This window comes from Lepisosteus platostomus, unplaced genomic scaffold, assembly GCF_059453375.1.
Source record: "Lepisosteus platostomus isolate fLepPlt1 unplaced genomic scaffold, fLepPlt1.hap1 Scaffold_100_H1, whole genome shotgun sequence".
Taxonomy (NCBI): domain Eukaryota; kingdom Metazoa; phylum Chordata; class Actinopteri; order Semionotiformes; family Lepisosteidae; genus Lepisosteus; species Lepisosteus platostomus.
Window position 1 is genome coordinate 39,886 of NW_028291481.1, and position 16,969 is coordinate 56,854.

Here is a 16,969-nt window from a genome sequence, read left to right on the forward strand (position 1 = left end):
AATGGGGACTCCCCTCCACCACCACCAGTGTGCAGCCCCACCTGGATGATGCGACGGCAGCCATAGTGCACCCGAACGCTCGCCCCACATCAGCTATCAGTGGAGAGGAGAGCAGAGTAATGAAGCCAATTCAGAGATGGGGGTTATTAGGAGGCCATGAATGGTAAGGGCCAATGGGAAATTTGGCCAGGACGCCGGGGTTACACTCCTACTCTTTTCGAGAAACCCCTGGGATTTTTAATGATCACAGAGAGTCAGGACCTCAGTTTTACGTCTCATCCGAAGGACGGTTTTGACTATATTATCCTGTTAATAATCTTTTAAATCATAAAGGGGCTTATTACCGCACCTTACACCCTCTCTGCCCAGACGGAGGGGTGAGAACAGATGTAGTGTAGCAGGTAGAAGAAATATAACATTTTAATTAAAATATATATTAATATACCAGTGAAGATTCCTATTTTACAGAATTATTACTGACCATTTGTTTCATGTGAATGTAATTCTCATTCACTCAGTAAGGTATTTATTCATATTGCAATATGGTTTAGGGACACACCTGGGAAAAACAGCCACAGTCACCATATTCTCCTACTGGTGAGTGTGTGTGGGTCAGTAACAAGATGTCCTCTGTACAAGACAACAGTACACAACAGTACACTCCTCTGCACCATGTAGTATTTCTTGTATGGAGGGCTTTTTTACCAATAGAAATATAATTGTTTATATATTGTTTATATATTGTTTTGTATATCTGTCCATTTTCTAATCCAGGATTGCAGGGGAGCCATAGTCTGTCCTGACAAGCAATGGGTGTAAGACAGCACACACACCCTGGACACAGACACACAAACACACACTCACACACCCTGGACGGGATGCCAGTCTGTCTCAGGGCACACATAGACACACAAACACACACTCACACACACCAGGACATCCCGTCCCGCCAGTCTGTGTGTGTGTCTGTGTGTATCGCAGGGTACACACAGACACACACACACATTCACACCAGGGCCAATTTTCCCACAAGCCAATTAACCCGAAACCCAAGTGAACACAAACATGCAAACACCACACAGACAGTCCCCCAGGAACTGAAGCCAGGCAGCGATGTTAACCACTGCACTACCCTGCAACTAAGATGTAGCAGGTATAAAAGGGTGAAAACAAGACTTAATATTGTGTGTATTTCTGCCCTCTGTAGAGCAGTTACAGTTTACAGCTCTGTGCTCACTACTATGTCAGCTGATAAAAACAGAACCATTGAGGTGTTGAAGTTGTATGGTATGTTTGTTTATTTCATTTCAGGCTTTGTCGGAACACTTTAAGATCTTTAAGTAGGGATCCTAATAATTTGACCATGGTGGGGGTTTCAGTGGTCTGGACTTGTAGTGTCATTTGACTGAAAGTGAAGAAAGTATACAGAATCGCTGATTGTAAAACTGGAGGGAACTGTACTGGCAGATTAATCTGGTATGATGTATTGCAAAATTGTATGTTTGTCAAACAACAAACAGTTCAAAATGAAGAAAACAACCCAAGTGAAATGTCACTACTTTTTAATGCTTGTAAAAAGATACAGTTTGTCACATTTGATTGTGATTTCCTTTATTAGATATTTAAGTTAGAAGCAGTAATTATCCCATCTGTCAGTACAGGAGCAGAAGAAAGTTTTGTCACCAACTGTCACCAATTTTCAATTACCATTTCAATGTATTGTGTTTCTATTGCAGTATATCATTTTTTTCCCTATTTTAATCTTTTTCCATTAATCACACACCAGAGGATATAAGAATTTATCAGCACAGTAAACATAAGAATTTTCCTACACAGAAAACCCGACCCCTGATGGAGTATGAGAGCAGATGCCGGGATTTCCTGTGGACATCACACCCACAGCTTCAAAATACAGCATGAAGTTCCTTAGTCAAACTCTGAATGACTTTTCACAAACAGCAAAACAAATGTCAGAATAAAGTTTAAAGATAAAACCAATTTCAGGTTAAAATAAAACACAATAGTTGCAGAAATCTGCAGTTACTCATTCACTATTCAGTGTCTAAATGTCTGTTGAGTGAGAGCTTTCTGTGACATTCTAGTACTGAAATAATTTTACTGGGAGACAGTTCTCTTTTTGGAACCTCAATCCTAAATCAATCTGAAGGCCATATGTTACCATATCTAACCCAGAGAGCTTCTCATCTGTTCATTAATAACCAGATTTGTTACAGATGAGCATGACGATATGATATGAGGACCTGTAAGACTGACTTGATCCGTAGGTGAGCTCCTGAAAGGATTGATCCATAATCCCTCTGAATCGGTGTCCCTGAATACCTAAATATTTACACTGATGTGGGTTTACTACACGTCTCTCAGGGCTGCTTCCTTTTTGCTTCTGTCCCAGTCTTGAGGGAGTTTACCCAGACCTGTGAATTTCAGTCCAAATTCCTGCTCGATCTTTATCCTAAAAGTACAGATGAACCATTTCCAGTAGAACTGTTTGTTTGATATCACTTCATTTTTACACCATTGCAGGTGTCAGTTTATACAAAAAGACATTTATATGAAAAGTTCATCTTTAAATTTTGTTATTAATGGTACTTTTTTCTTTCTCAGATCTAAAGTTACTTCATTTCCTCTTTTCAATTGTTTTCCACTCATCGGGAATTTCACCACTACCTTCAAATTTTAGCTTTAATTTCCCCTCCAGCTGTGACCTGAAAGTACAGATGAACCATTTCCAGTAGGACTGTTCGCTGTTATCTGGGGTGATGCTCCATCTACTGTAAGGTTCACCTGCTGCTCTGTAGGTCTTATAAGGGAAAGAACTACTGGAACTCAAAGGCCTGAATCTCTTGTCACTGCTGACTGAAGTGGTACAAAAATCAACAGAGAATTCATCAGTTCCACGGCGATGCCAGCCAGCCAGAGCTTTTGATCGGTGAAACTGGACACTGTGGTCAGTCTCATGGCCAGGGATGGTGTTTGTACAGATGGCTTTACAGAAGGGACACTGTTCCCAACATCCACTGAGCGCCTCACACAGAATCTCATCAGGTCTGAGTCTGAACATCTTTAAGTCAAGGTCAGGTTTGCTGCTGCTTTCTTTCTGAAGATTTTCCAGTATCTCCTCAAGTGATCTGTCCATCGTTTCTCTGAGGAACTTCAGGTCTGTGATGTCTTCATTTTCAATGTTTCTGAAGTCCTGTCTGGGGAGCTCCATATGATCACTGAGTGCTACACAGAAGTCATCCAGCCACAAGGTGGCACCACCATGTCTCTCTCTCACAGCTGCAGTGACAGTAGTGTTCACTGTTATAACCTGCTGTACTAGGTCAGTCAGATTGGTATTAAACATCACTCTCAGTTGATCACTGTTGTTTCTACAGTATCTTTCAACACGCTCCCTTATAAACCTCTCAAAATAATCCTTTGGCTGGTTAATATATTCCATATAGGAGTCAAAGTCCTCCTGCTCAGCGAGGTGTCTCAGAATGTGGTTCTCCAGGTTGGATCTGTTACCACTGAAAGCAGGGCAGTTAGATTTCATATCATCTGTGATCTGGATACAGGTCTTAGCACACACTGCCTGCTGGATCGCAGGTTTGAGACATCTGCACAAAAAATCTACAAAGAATGTGACAGATGTGGCTCCTTTACAGAAGCTCTTAAAAGAGTCAAGGTACTGATCCCTCTTACTCTCGAGGTAAATCAGAGGATTGTTGGCTCTCCTGAAGGCTGTGTGTAGTTTCTCAAATTGTGGTGCTGCAGTAAAGCACAGATAGACAGACAGTTCAAACTCGTACTCCTTTGTGAATATATTTTGCTCTGTAGACTTTTCATAATCAGTTATGTTACTTTTTATCAGCCCCAGGATTTCATGGATGAAGTTTTCATTGAAATCCACTTTCTCCCCTTCTCTCCTGTCAATGTATTTATTAACAGCTCTCTGTATGTGCTGAGTGAGTTCATTCCCATGAAACCCGCACTGTGGGTCTTGAGAAGTAACTGTGTTCCATACAGATCTTGCCCAGCTTTGTTTGATGTGTTTTTTCTTATTGAACTGGAACATCTCCTCTCTGTTGACAATCTTGTTGAGGACATCTCCCTGGTTCTTGAATTTCTCCAGCAGGATGTTCTGCACTGTGGCTCTGATGTCCAGCTGTTCCTCAGGGGGCAGCTCTGAGGACACTCTGGTCACCCAGCTCTTCCAGAGTCTGTCAAACTGCTCCTCCACTTTCTTATCACTGAGCTTCTGCTCCTTCAGTCTGGAAGCCAGGTCTTTGCTCATTTTAATCAGTTCTGATTCATATTCTGATTTCTTCCTGTCCAGCTCTAATCGGAATTTCTTCAGTCTGATCAGTTCATTGCTCTGTTTTCGGGTTTCTTCAGTGAGCTCATTCCTCAGGATCTCAAATCTTTTATCAACATTCACCTTCCAGTTAATCAAGATCTCCTGTTTTTTTTCCTCTTTAAAATACTTCTCTATTTCAGCTGTCAGAGTGCTGTAAACCCCATTAAATTCTCTCATCAGATCTGACAATGTCACAGCCTGAACTATATTATTGTTAATTTGGTTGCTCAGTCTGTTCTGTATCTCCAGGGCTCTTTTCCTCATCTTCCATGACCACTCTCCGTACTTCTCCTCCAGTTTACTGTAAACCAACATTTCCAGGGTGTTTCTGAAGCTGAAGACAAAGTTCTCCCCCAGCAGTGCATTCCAGACATCTCTGATCCGTAATTTAAACTCGGACAGTGAGGGAAACTTCACTCTAGGCTGCCACTGAGCAACACTGAGGAGCTTCATCTTCAGCTCCTGGACATTCTGGCTGTAGGAGGGGTTGGGAGGAGCCATCGGAGGGTCTCCTTCCAGAAGGTTTTTGAAGTAGAAAACCTGTGATTCCACATCGAACTGGATTATATCACTGAAGCCAGTAACTTCATGCTTTTCCTCTGTAGCAGCAATGCGGGCCATTTCATCCAGTTTCTCCAGGAGACACCTCCTTCCCTCCATATTCTTGTCATTCGCTGAAGCTTCTGCAACATTCTGGTGCACAAAAATACAACTTGGTTTGATCTGAACACTTGTCATTCTCAGAAATGCCTGGACGCAAATCTGGAGAATGTCCTGCATTTCAGACGGATTCTCTCCCATGATGTTGATAAGAGTCATGTCCCCAATCCCGATAATTAAAGTTGCTAATTCATTGTCATGACTCAGTGAGGTTTTATTACTGAGCTCTGGTGACCGAAGCCCCTCTGTGTCCACCACCAAGACAAAGTCATACTGCAGCTGGGCTCTGACCTCCTCACTCACTCTCACTAACTGCATGAACGCTCCCCTGGTGCACCTGCCTGCACTCACTGTGAACTGCAGCCCAAACATTGTGTTCAGCAGAGTGGACTTTCCTGAGCTCTGGACTCCAAGGACTGAGAGGACAAACACCTTTCTGTCTCCAAGTCTCTCAGTGAGCTTGTCCAGGACGGCCTCAATCCACACCAGGGGCACATGGGCAGCATCTCCGTCCATCAGCTCCAGAGGGTGTCCTGACATCAGCATCTCCGCTCCAACAGCAGGAAGGACACTGAGAAACTGTCTCTGATTTTTTAGACTCTCTCCTGATTGACCAGCTTCATAGAGCTGAGCGGTTTCTCTCATGAGGTGTTGAAGTCCGAGAGTAGCAGCACTAATCTGTTTAGATATTGTGTTCAGATCCTTCTGCAGTTTAATTTCCTGATCCTTGTCCTTACTCTTGTCTTTCAGTCTCAGTGTTGTCCACGTGGAGTGGTATTTCTCCTGAAGTTCATTCAGCGTGTCTGCAGTCAGTTCATCTAGATACATCCCTAGCCAGTGCAGCATGAACAGCTTGGTGTCTTGTGGATCTGCTGAAGTTAAACACTCTAGGAAGGATCTCGTGAAGTCATGGAGAGGGAAAGCTCTCTTCAGCTGTTCATGACGGAGGGCTGTTTTCTCAGCTCTGATCTCACTCATTTGCTGTTCAATACTTTTGTTCGCTTTGCTGTTCAGACGATATTGTTCTTTGTCCTTCATGCACCACCTGTGCCACAGCTCACCCTGCAGAGGCAGCAGAGTCTCTTTTAGGGTTGATAATCTCTCCTCTTTCAACAGATTCAACAAAATCTTGGCCTTTTCCTTCCCTTCTGTACAGAATTCGCTTTCTTCATCCACCCTGAACTGCTGTCGTCTCGCTGCCTGTAAGTATGTCTGCAGGCTGGAGGTCTTGTTCACAGTGGAGATGCAGTGTTTGATGTGTGAACTGATCTCATCAGTCAGATTACCTTCGCTCCTGTTCTTGGCTGCCAGTCTCACTTTGGTTGGATTGTTTCCTGGAGAGACTTTACTCTGTCCAGCAAACAGACAGATCAGGGGGACAGGAGAGTTGGAAAGAGCCTCAGCTTTCTTCTTCTCTTCTCCAACCAGCGGAGACTCTGGGATCAGAAGCACGTTGACAGTGCTGACCTCCTGGAGAAACTGCAGCTGCTCTGGGTGTTGGCTGGCATCTCCGTGAAGGTTCAGGAAAGCCACACAGCTGTCGAACACGTCGTCCTTCCTGCCTCCTGGACAGTACCAGGCGATCTCCACCACCCCGTCCATGAGCAGGCAGTCTGGGGAGCTGCCCCTGCAGTGCCGGTGGAAAAACACACTGTGTCTCTTGGGGCTGATGACACTGTTCAGGATCTGGGATTTTGAGATGGAGGATGATCCCAGCCTGATGAAGGACACAGTTGGCACTGGAGTGTTGAACATGTCCCTGCAGTTGTGTTTCACAGAGCTGCCTCTCACTGAGAGCTCCTTACTGCACCAGGACCTCTTGACCTGCCTCAGGGCCCACAGAGGGAGCTCCACTGCCCCAGTCTCAGGGCTGGGCACCAGGAGGGGCAAGGCAAACTGACAGGTGGAGAGCTTGTTGAAGAGGAACGCTCTCAGGAAGTCACCAGAGCAGTGGAACACAGCCATGTGGACGTCCATGGGGTGAATATATGAGTCTAGTTTGTTATCCTCTTCATCTTCCTCCTGTCCAACGCTGAAGAAGTCACTCCTTTTGTTTTTACTGGAACACTGGTTGTCTGGACTGCTTTTCTTAAATTCATTATCTGGAAGTTTCAGTACAAAAAACCGAGCACTGTAGTCCAGCGTCATGAGCTTGTAGAGATAGTAAGAACACAGCTGTGTCTCTGTTGTTGGCTTCTTGGCACTGAGTGATAGACTGTCAATGACAAGAACCTCTGATTTTTCAATTTTGCTGGAATACACAGACTTAATTCCCAGTTTTTGAAGCAAATTAGTAAAATCTTCCATTTTCATTTTATTAACAATGTGTGTCAACATCAGGTCTGCGTCCTGCCCTGTGATCCTTCTGTAGGCCTCCAGCAGGCTGCTGCTCAGTCTGAAAGGGTCTGTGAAGTCTTGAGTGTGAGCAGACAGGATGATGTCCCACACAGGAATCAAACTGGTTCCTCTGTCTATCACCTGCCAGGTCCTGTTACTGCTGACCAGAGCACACTTCCACTGCAGGTGATTGTTGGTTTCAGCAGGTCCCCCAGTTTTAGAGACAGAAAGCTTCACTCTGCTCATCTGTGCTTCACTGTAGCTCCCAGTAAAGGATCCTTTCAGCTGTGATGCAGACACGCTCACTTCACTTTTAGGCGCAGTGATTGAAAAAAATATTTTTTTCAGTAATAAGAAATGTTTTCTGATTCCAGCGACATTGCTCTCTTTAGGTGAACATAAAGAGGTTAATTTACTGTATCCAGCACCAACATAGAGATGTAAGGCTTCAGATATCAGGCTGTTCATCTGTCTGACTTCACTGCTGCTGAACCCCTGGGCAGAGGCCTTCCACCAGAACACCCCACCAAAGTGAAGAGGACCCTGGTCAGCGTGGGAACCAAATCTCTTGAAAAACTCACCAACTCTGTCCAGTAACTCAGGGGTCATGTCACCCTCATCACTGTTGATCAGCACTGCTTCTATGTCTCTAAGGTCTTTCATGGCAGCACTTGACAGCTTCAGTTTGTCCTTCTGAATAAAGCTGGACGCCAGTGGGACATAACTGTACATCGTTTTCCACACGCAGGACTCTTCAGAGGAGGATGTGTGAGATTTCCCCTGTTCTTTAGTACAGTGTGACTTTTCTGTTGTGTTTTCAACAGTAAAAACTTTAAATCTAACTTTTGCTGAAATGCTAAAAGTGTAGCCGAGCTTTTCCACGACCTTCTGGAAGAAGGTCAGAGATGTGCAGGAGGAAAATGCTTCCTTCTCATAAAGCGAGCTGTGCTGGGGTCTGTGCAGTGAGAAGCCCTCAGGAACCTCAATGAGCTGCTCTCTCTTCTCCAGCATGTTCTCCAGAATCCCAGTGCAGTAGACTCCCTGCAGAGCCAGGCCTCCAGACGCGCTTCTTAACACATCCTCATCAGGAACATTCCCAGGGTGAGACAGGGAGGAGTCTTCCAGAAGGTTGAGCTGTTGGTGCAGATTTTCCACCAGCTCGTTTAGAGACTCTCCAGCAGGTACCCAGCATTCCTGAGGAACGTCAAGGGCTGAGCGAATCTTGTCTTCCAGTTCTCTCACCTCAGCACTGTTTCGGTCTTTGCCTCCCTTGTGCAGTTTCTGAAGCTCTGTGAGGTCTTGTCTCACCTCGTCCATTCTCTCTCTGAAAGACTCCTCTGGGTTTTCCATCTTGTCCTAGTTCATCAGAAAAAGAGGAGAAAAGAGAAAGCTGTAAGAACTTGGTTTTGGATCACAACTTCTTCTGGGCCAAGAAGAGAAAAAACCACTGGTCCCTCTTTTTTCCCAGAATTTATTAAAAAAACTACACAGTATTTTCAGGCAGAGCTAAGTCAACTGCATCACAAAGTAGAGGAAATACATTGTTTGCCCAGGTATGAAGCCCAATGGTTTTCAATATCATGGTGATACACAGAGTCTTTAACTGCTGATTTGTGTCATTATCGATGGAGGGCAGGGATCCTGGCCAGCCATATCATAAAATTTATTTACTACAATACATTCCTAATGTTATGCTTTGGGCCCTGAGATCTCGGCACAGTGCTTAATGACAAGCCAAGCTCCAAGTGCAGGTTCACAGCGGAACCTCTTCAGGCTTTTAATGAGAGATGATGAAGTAATAAGGCAGGCTGATTGAAACCAGAGCTGTATAAAATAATTGGAAGTTGGAAAAAAAGCTGCCTTGATGCAGCAGAGAGACTGGTTTGAATACAGCTGTCGGAATTGCAGAGAGTTATGCCAGCGGAAGGAGACTGTCTGGAGATGGTGGGAGAGCTGTAGCTTTGAAGGAAAAAGAGAAAAAAGGGTAAAAAAATCACAAGCCACAGAAAAATAGAGGTGAATGTTCTCACTGATTGAGTGCTTGTGACTTTTTTTGGATGTAGCATCTGCTTCGTGGTCTGTCTAGCAGCAGAATAACAAAAAATTAAGCAAGAGATGTCAAAGTATGAAACTAAAAGCTGGAGGCTGGCTGGAGGCCGCGCGGATATAAGACCCCGGAGGCCTCTGAGGGTGCCGTGCAGAGATAAGGCCCTTATTGACTTTAAGTTGAAATTGCTGCCAAACACTGCGAGTCAGAAACAGGTACAGCCTCGAGTGCAGATGAGATGGACTGGCGAGCGTCCGTATCTGATGCACTGTCCTGAGGCTGCAGAGACTGCTGCTTAGACCAAAGACTGGCTTCATGTGCTGGGCGACGCTGGCGCTGAAAACTTCTGCAGAGCTCAGTGAGAAGAGCTGGATTAAATCCAATACTGCCGAGCAGACCTACGTGCTATACTGAAGCCAAAATATCTGCCAAACAGTTTGCTGGACAGAAACATGGAGCCCTTGCTACAGGTTCCTGAGAAGTGATAATAATAAACCCGAACACTAACACTAACCCCAAACCCGTGAACTCCTGAATAAGTAGGCTCGCACTTTCACATTCATTGACCTGACAGCCTCGGGTGAAGTACAGAAGGAGGTGATAAAATTTCCCCTTTTTCATCTTTCTCCATCTCACAGGATTACAAACACCAACCAGGGCAGGAGTGTAACACAAAGATCAACTACAGAGAAAACACCACCACACAAAGACAACACATGAATGTCTTCACATTAGCCAGTCTGGGGCACAGGCTGTATATTAACACTGACAGGCTGGAGGAACTCAGTCTCTTTAGTCCGAAGGAAGTGTCCCACACTGACAGGCTGAGAGAACTGAGTCTCTTTAGTCTGAAGGGAGTGTCCCACACTGACAGGCTGAGGGAACTGAGTCTCTTTAGTCTGAAGGGAGTGTCCCACACTGACAAGCTGGAGGAACTGAGTCTCTTTAGTCTGAAGGGAGTGACCCACACTGACAGGATGGAGGAACTGAGTCTCTTTAGTCTGAAGAGAGTGTCCCACATTGACAAGTTTAAAAAACTTTTTGTCTTTCAGCAGGCAGAGCAGAACACAAAAGGAAACATATTTACTCATATTTTCCATTTCTCCACTTCAGGAGAGTTTTAAAGAGCTATACTGTCCTAATACAAACTATTTATTTAACTATTTATTTATTTTAACTATTTAATAAAAACTATATTAACTTCATAATTGATTAAGAACAAACTTATAAATATCTACTCTAAAGTATCTGTCTGTAGGAACAGTAGTTTATAAGTATTAAGTAATAATGAGATTTTTACAATACAATTATTTATGTTTCAAGCATAAGATTTTTAATTAAATATACACTATATACAGTTCCTCTCATGCCTGGAGTTGATGGGATACAGTGTTTTGATCAGGACGTCTCTGAAGAGGAAACACAATTATTACAGGTAGACATGATTAATACTGTAGGTGCCAACTGAACTACACTGGCTACAGGTCTGACAGAACCCACTCATATGAGCAGTTGAGCACAAACAGAAGAGTAGTTACAGTGGATATAAGAAGTCTACACACAATTATTGAAATTGCTGGTTTTTGTGATGTAAAACCAGAAATCAAGATAAATCATGTCATACATTTTTCCATCTTTAATGTGACCTTGCAAACACAAAATAGATAAAAGAGAAAAACAAATAGATAATTATTAGGAAAAAAATATTGAAATTAAAAAACCTACAACACCCTGGTGGCAAAAGTGTGCACACCCTTTTATAATGGGGGCTGTAGCTGTGTTCAGAGTTAACCAATCACATTTAAAATAATGTCCGAAGGTAAGCAGCATACACCTGCCATCAATGAAAGTGATTCTGATTAACCCCAAATAAAAATCAGCCGTTCCTGTAGGATTTCCTTGAAACTTTCAGGTTGCATCCTACTGGGACAGCCTTGGTCTGCAAGGAGCTGACAAAACATCTACGAGATCTTATTGTTGAAAGGTACCGATCAGGAGAGGGATATGAAATCTCCCCCACTCCCTCCCATCATATTATGATGTCTCCTAATGTCTTCCTATACCCACAAGGACTGTACTCCTACACCACTACACACACATGTAAGCCGAAATTGTTCTGTCCCGATACAATAGCCCAGTAAAACTGTACCGGTCAAAATATTTATTAATTAACCATACTATTTTTAACCATACTATTTTTGCACTGTTCCAAGAATGACCTTGCACTGTTTTTGTCCTGTTATATTTTCTCTGTTTGCACAGTTTTTGATTACTTGATTACATGTTATTTATGTTATGTTATTACACATTACTGTTATTGCTATTGTGTTACTGTCTATTGTCTTATCTTCTGTCCTATTTATATACTGCACCTGAGTGACTAATGAGGAACACTTTTCATTATACTATGCACCTTTGTAAGTATAATGACAATAAAGTTGAATAAAGTATAAAAGAATATCATAGGCATTGGATGTACCATGCAGCACTGTGAAGACTATCATCAATAAGTGGAGACACAGGGACAAGATGAGGATAACCCTCCAAAGTTGATGATAGGACAAGGAGAAAACTTATCAGGGAGGCTATCAAGATGCCTACAGCAACATTAAAGGAGCTGCAGGAATTTCTGGCAGGTACTGGTCACTCTTTGCATGTGACAATGGTCTCATGTATTATGCACACGTCTGGGCTATGGGGTGGGGTGGCAAGACAGAAGCCATTATTCACAAAAAAGAACATCCAAGCCCATCTAATCACCCCAAACCATGTAGGAAAATGTCTTATGGTCTGATGAGACAAAGGTTTAACTTTCTGGCCTTAATTCTAAAAGATGCGTTTGGTACAAAGACAACACAGCCCATCATCCAAAGAACACCAAACCTACTGTGAAGCATGGTGGTGGCAGCATCATGCTCTGGGGCTGCTTCTCTTCAGCTGGGACAGGGGCTCTAGTCAAGATAGATGTGATAATGACTAGCTCCAAATATCAAGATATTTTGGCACAAAACCTGCTGGCCTCTGTCAGAAAGCTGTAGATGAAGTGGAATTTCACCTTCCAACATGATAACGACCCCAAACACACATCCAAGTCAACCAAGGAATGGCTTCAGAAAAAGATCAAAGTCTTGGAATGGCCTAGTCAGAGCCCAGACCTCTATCCCATAGAAAACCTCTGGAATGATCTAAAGAGGGCTGTGCACAGGAGATCTCCTGGCAATTTGAAGGAGCTTGAACTTTTTTTGCAAGGAAGAGTGGCATAAAATCGCAAAGTCCAGGCCTTTACATGATTTATCTTGATTTCTGGCTTTACATCACATAAACCTGCATAATAATATTTCAGAAGGGTGTGTAGACCTTTTATATCCACTGTACATAACGAATCTCACTTAACCAGTCTGACACCCAACGTGTCTGTTCATGTCAAAAAACAGCTCTCGTCTGAGCCAATGGAAATGGGACAGAGAGAGAATGAATTCCAATAAGCACTGAGAGAACTTGAAAGATAAAAGCTATTTTAACCTCAGCATTTGACTAACTTGGTAAAATGTCAACTGAAGTTGCTGATAAAAATTCTCATCTTCTTCCCCCATCGTAAAATGCAGATTTAAATTTTTAACACCTTTTTTAATTTTACTGCGATGACCCCTCCTATCTCAGAGATGAAAAACACCCAACCTTCACCTTCATTAGAAACGCAGATGAGAAATTAGTTTAGATTAGAACTCAATTACAAACTAAATATCATCAAAGCAGACCAGCTTCCAGAAATTCACAAAAAACAACCATTTGTCTCCAGAAGTGTCTCTACAGGTCTGGGCTCTGAGGACAGTCTCAGGCAGGACTATGCAGAGACACTGCAACACATTCTGATCAGTTAGTTTTAATCTAAATCTCACTACTTGATTGTTACCAAGAAAACCCCAGCATTCTGACAGCCCAGTGACTTCATCCATCCTGCTTGTTTTTTCTGTTTTTGTAAAGTTCTACTTTCTGTACTTACAGGAATCTCTCGCTTCTCCGTGTCTGGAGTCTGGTGTTCACTCCTGAAGAGCTGGGCTCACACTTTCACATTCGTTTACCTCCACAGCCTCTGGTGGCATAGGAGTGTGAACATGTTACTGCAGCTCCTAAAACTTCCCTGACAAGGAACTTCTGCTTCAGGTAAAAGACACCACTCGGTTTGAGCCCCTGTTTATTAACATGAATTATAAGTATTAATACTACGTATTAGCATCCTTCAGCGTTTCCATCTGCTGTTCATGTTTTAACAGCTCATTGCCAGGGGGGCTAGTTTACTCTCTGACTGCTTTGTTGGCTCAGTCCCAAACTTGTCCCATTCCTCTGTGCCACACAGGTTCTAAAGCACCAGACCACTGGAGCCCAGTTGGACAGGAGGGAGGTGGTTAGGTGGTTTCACTGCTCACAGGGTCTCGGACACCAACCAGGGCAGGAGTGGAAGTAAGGAGATCTGCTACAGGGGAAACACCACCACACGTGTGTGAGCTCCTACCCAGCAGCCCCTCTGGGGAACAGGCTGCATCACCGCCTGCAGTATGCCCGCAGTTCTTGTCTTTCCAAAGGTCTATAAGGCGATCGAAGATCCTGAAGAAAGCTTGAGCTGGTATCGCTCTAGGTTGAGCCTAGGGGGTTAAGGCCAAGCAGCAGCTGAGCTGGGTGGGATCCGGCAGCAACGTTCTCTCTCTGCTCTCTCCTCTCCCCTCCCCCTTTCTCTTGCTCCGCTATCCTTGGCCTCTTGGCTGGGAGTAGGTACTCGTGGCCTGCCCGCGGTGCTTGCTTTCTTCCTCGAGACTGGGAAGCGCTATCCGCTCCCTCTCTCTCTGCCTCCTTGGCCTCTTACTTTCCTTCTCCCAGCCAAGAGGCCAAGGAGGCAGAGAGAGAGAGCGGATAGCGGATAGTCTCGAGGAAGAAAGTAAGTGTTTATAAAGTTGATACCCTGACTACTCTGAAGAAATACCCAGATGTCCAGTCTTCTCTTCTAATGTTTTGGGAAAAAGCTCTCAGTTGTTGTAAACAGTACAGTGAAGACTGCCTCTGAGAAACACCCAGGTAACAACCATGACTGATCATGTCTGCTGCTGTCATTAACACTCATGTAAACACAACACCATCAGCAAACAGCCAGGCTTCACACCCCTGAACACCAACAGTGAACCACTGGGGTTCATATCACTAAACACCATCACCGAACAGTCAACATTCACATCACTGAAGACCATCAGCAAAAAGCCAGGGTTCACACCATTGAACACTGTCAGGGAACACTCAGTCAGGTTTCACATCACTGAACACCATCAGAAAACAGACAGGGGCTCACAGCATTGAACACCGTCAGAGAACAGTCAGGTGTTCATATCACTAAACACAGTTGGCAGTCAGGGTTCACATCACTGAACAGCTTCAGAGAACAAGCGGGGTTCACACCACTGAAGACCATCAGGAAACAGTGTTTGTACATATGAAGTGAAGAATCAAGTTTTACAACTTCTGATTAAAAGCCAGTGAAATATTCCGTCAAATCCACACACATCAGGTTTTATAGTTTTATGACAGTAGAAACTAAAAGTAAATCAGTTCCCATCTGTCTCCTAGTTCAGACCCCGTGCGTTTGACAGGCACAACAAACTCTAAGCAGACAGAAATAAACTTTTCCAGCTGTTGCTGTGCTCTGCGACAGAGAAGAGACCCCCTGTGACTCCCTTTCCGATACTCTGACAGTTAGAACAAGAGAAAACTCACCAGGGCTGAGCGCTGAGCTCTCAGATGCCATTTCTCCTTTTTTCCAGTTGATCTGAGCGAGTTGTTTCCCGTCTGCTCTGTGATGCTGGTTTGGCGCCACCTGGTGGAAAAGTAACACTGCTACATAGACTGATGGATAAATTAAATAATAATTCCTTACTCTTACATAACGCTGTTCTTGACACTTCACTCAAAGTGCTTTACAGGTAATGGGGATACCTAAAGACAGAAATGAATCGATGATTATTATGTCATCAGAATACCGAAGTCACAGCACTTCAGTCGACACCCCTACTCTCACACACAGCATCCTGGATCTGTACTGACCAACAGTCAGGACACTGGGGTCCACACCCCTACTCTCACACACAGTGTCCCGGGATCTGTACTGACCAGCAGTCAGGACACTGGGGTCCACACCCCTACTCTCACACACAGTGTCCCGGGATCTGTACTGACCAGGATACTGGGGTCCACACCCCTACTCTCACACACACTGTCCCGGGATCTGTACTTACCCAGCGTGTCTCTGGTTTATAACCTTTCTTATATCCAGACAGATAAGGGAGGGATATTGACTTTTACGTAAGAATAAAAGAGGAAAACTGGTGCCAAATCCTGCTCCCACAGCCCAGCGCGAGACCAGACACTGGCCGTCAGGCTCGAGGAGAGAGCGCCGGTTGCTAGGCGACGCTCTGAGTTGGAAAATCCCGGCCAGAGCGCTCTAGCTCCTCTCAGTGCTGTTTTATTCCCAGGTGAGGAACTGCGTCTTTCCTGGAAATTCCAGGAATGACTCGGAATCCCCCGCCAGGTCCTTCCAGCGGGAATCTCCTGTGGGCTGGGAGGGATGGCGGAGGCTCTTCCCTGGTGTTTCTGCAGATGAGGGGAGTCCTGCTGCCCGTGTGGCGGCACAGCTGGTAAAAACGCTCCCTGTGCTGTGGGTGTTGTGGGCTGCCAGTGTTTCCGAGAGAAATTGGTTGTTTGTGTGGGAAGATGCTCTTTCCTCAGGAGGGAAAAAGTCCATCTGGGGCTCAGCTGGAATAACCGAGCGGGAAGGAAAGTTCTGGAAGTGCGCATCTCCTCTCCGTCTGCTTCAGTCCCAGTTACTGCGACACTGGGACAGAACAGGAGTGACGAGCGAGCCTTCTTTCCTACACGGGGTATTAGTGGGTTTTTTTTTAGGAAACAGGACAGAGATATATAAAAGGATACCAGAGGGAGAGAGTCCTGAATCTCTCAGTTCTTGTCTTGATCCGGGTTGTACCCAGTTCCAGTTTAAACTGGTTTAATTAACTCTTTAAACTGAGTGTCTTCAGTCATTAACAAAGGTCCGTCCAGTTTCTATGCGCTTTATCCAGTACAGGGTCGCGTCTTTCACACTAATGAAATGTAAAGAGTTAAAACTCATTGAAATGAGCAATAAAACCTGGATTTACCAGAGAAACAGGGGAATTTATTAAAACGAGACTGTATTAAATAGGAGTCTACTTCATCAGTGTGAACAACGCTTTCTAATATCACTTCCAGCTTTTTTTAAGCTTCTTTGATCCTGTTGTTTATATATACATATTTATTAATACCTCATATTGTATTTCGGTACTGCAGCAGTGATATGAGCCTGGTATGTTCACCCACGGCTATTTTAAAGAAGAATAGGAGGAGAATAATGGAGGCAGGTAGTTCCCTCTCGTAACCCTGTCTGAACGAGTAACATGATGCAAGCTTCACTAAGAGACGGTGGCTTGGTAGCACTTGGTAGAAAAAAAATAGTTCAAACTTATTCTACAGAGCCACAGCTAATAGAA

The 16,969-nt window shown here is 44.2% G+C and overlaps 1 protein-coding gene and 1 long non-coding RNA gene across 3 annotated transcripts; one reads left to right on the forward strand and one right to left on the reverse strand.

The window, feature by feature from the left end:
• Nucleotides 1-1,545: 1,545 nt before the first annotated feature.
• LOC148637997 (interferon-induced very large GTPase 1-like) lies at nt 1,546-15,317 on the reverse strand. Of its 2 annotated transcripts, none has more exons than XM_088623404.1 (2): nt 15,165-15,317; nt 1,546-8,713 (listed from the first exon to the last, which is right to left on the reverse strand). In XM_088623404.1, the coding sequence occupies exon 2, from the start codon at nt 8,705-8,707 to the stop codon at nt 2,636-2,638; it is 6,072 nt and encodes a 2,023-aa protein (XP_088479530.1). In that variant the 5' UTR covers nt 8,708-8,713; nt 15,165-15,317; the 3' UTR covers nt 1,546-2,635. The 2 variants fall into 2 exon arrangements, with proteins under 2 accessions (XP_088479530.1, XP_088479529.1); XM_088623403.1 differs by lacking the exon at nt 15,165-15,317 and adding an exon at nt 13,408-13,481.
• On the forward strand, nt 11,374-13,994 carry LOC148637998 (uncharacterized). The gene is made up of 3 exons (XR_015931123.1): nt 11,374-12,040; nt 13,410-13,568; nt 13,762-13,994. It is a non-coding gene; the product is annotated as an uncharacterized LOC148637998 (long non-coding RNA).
• Nucleotides 15,318-16,969: the final 1,652 nt, after the last annotated feature.

Excerpts from the sequence above, each read along its gene's own strand:
- LOC148637997 (XM_088623404.1), bottom strand. The coding sequence starts at position 8,707 with ATGGAAAACCCAGAGGAGTCTTTCAGAGAGAGAATGGACGAGGTGAGA.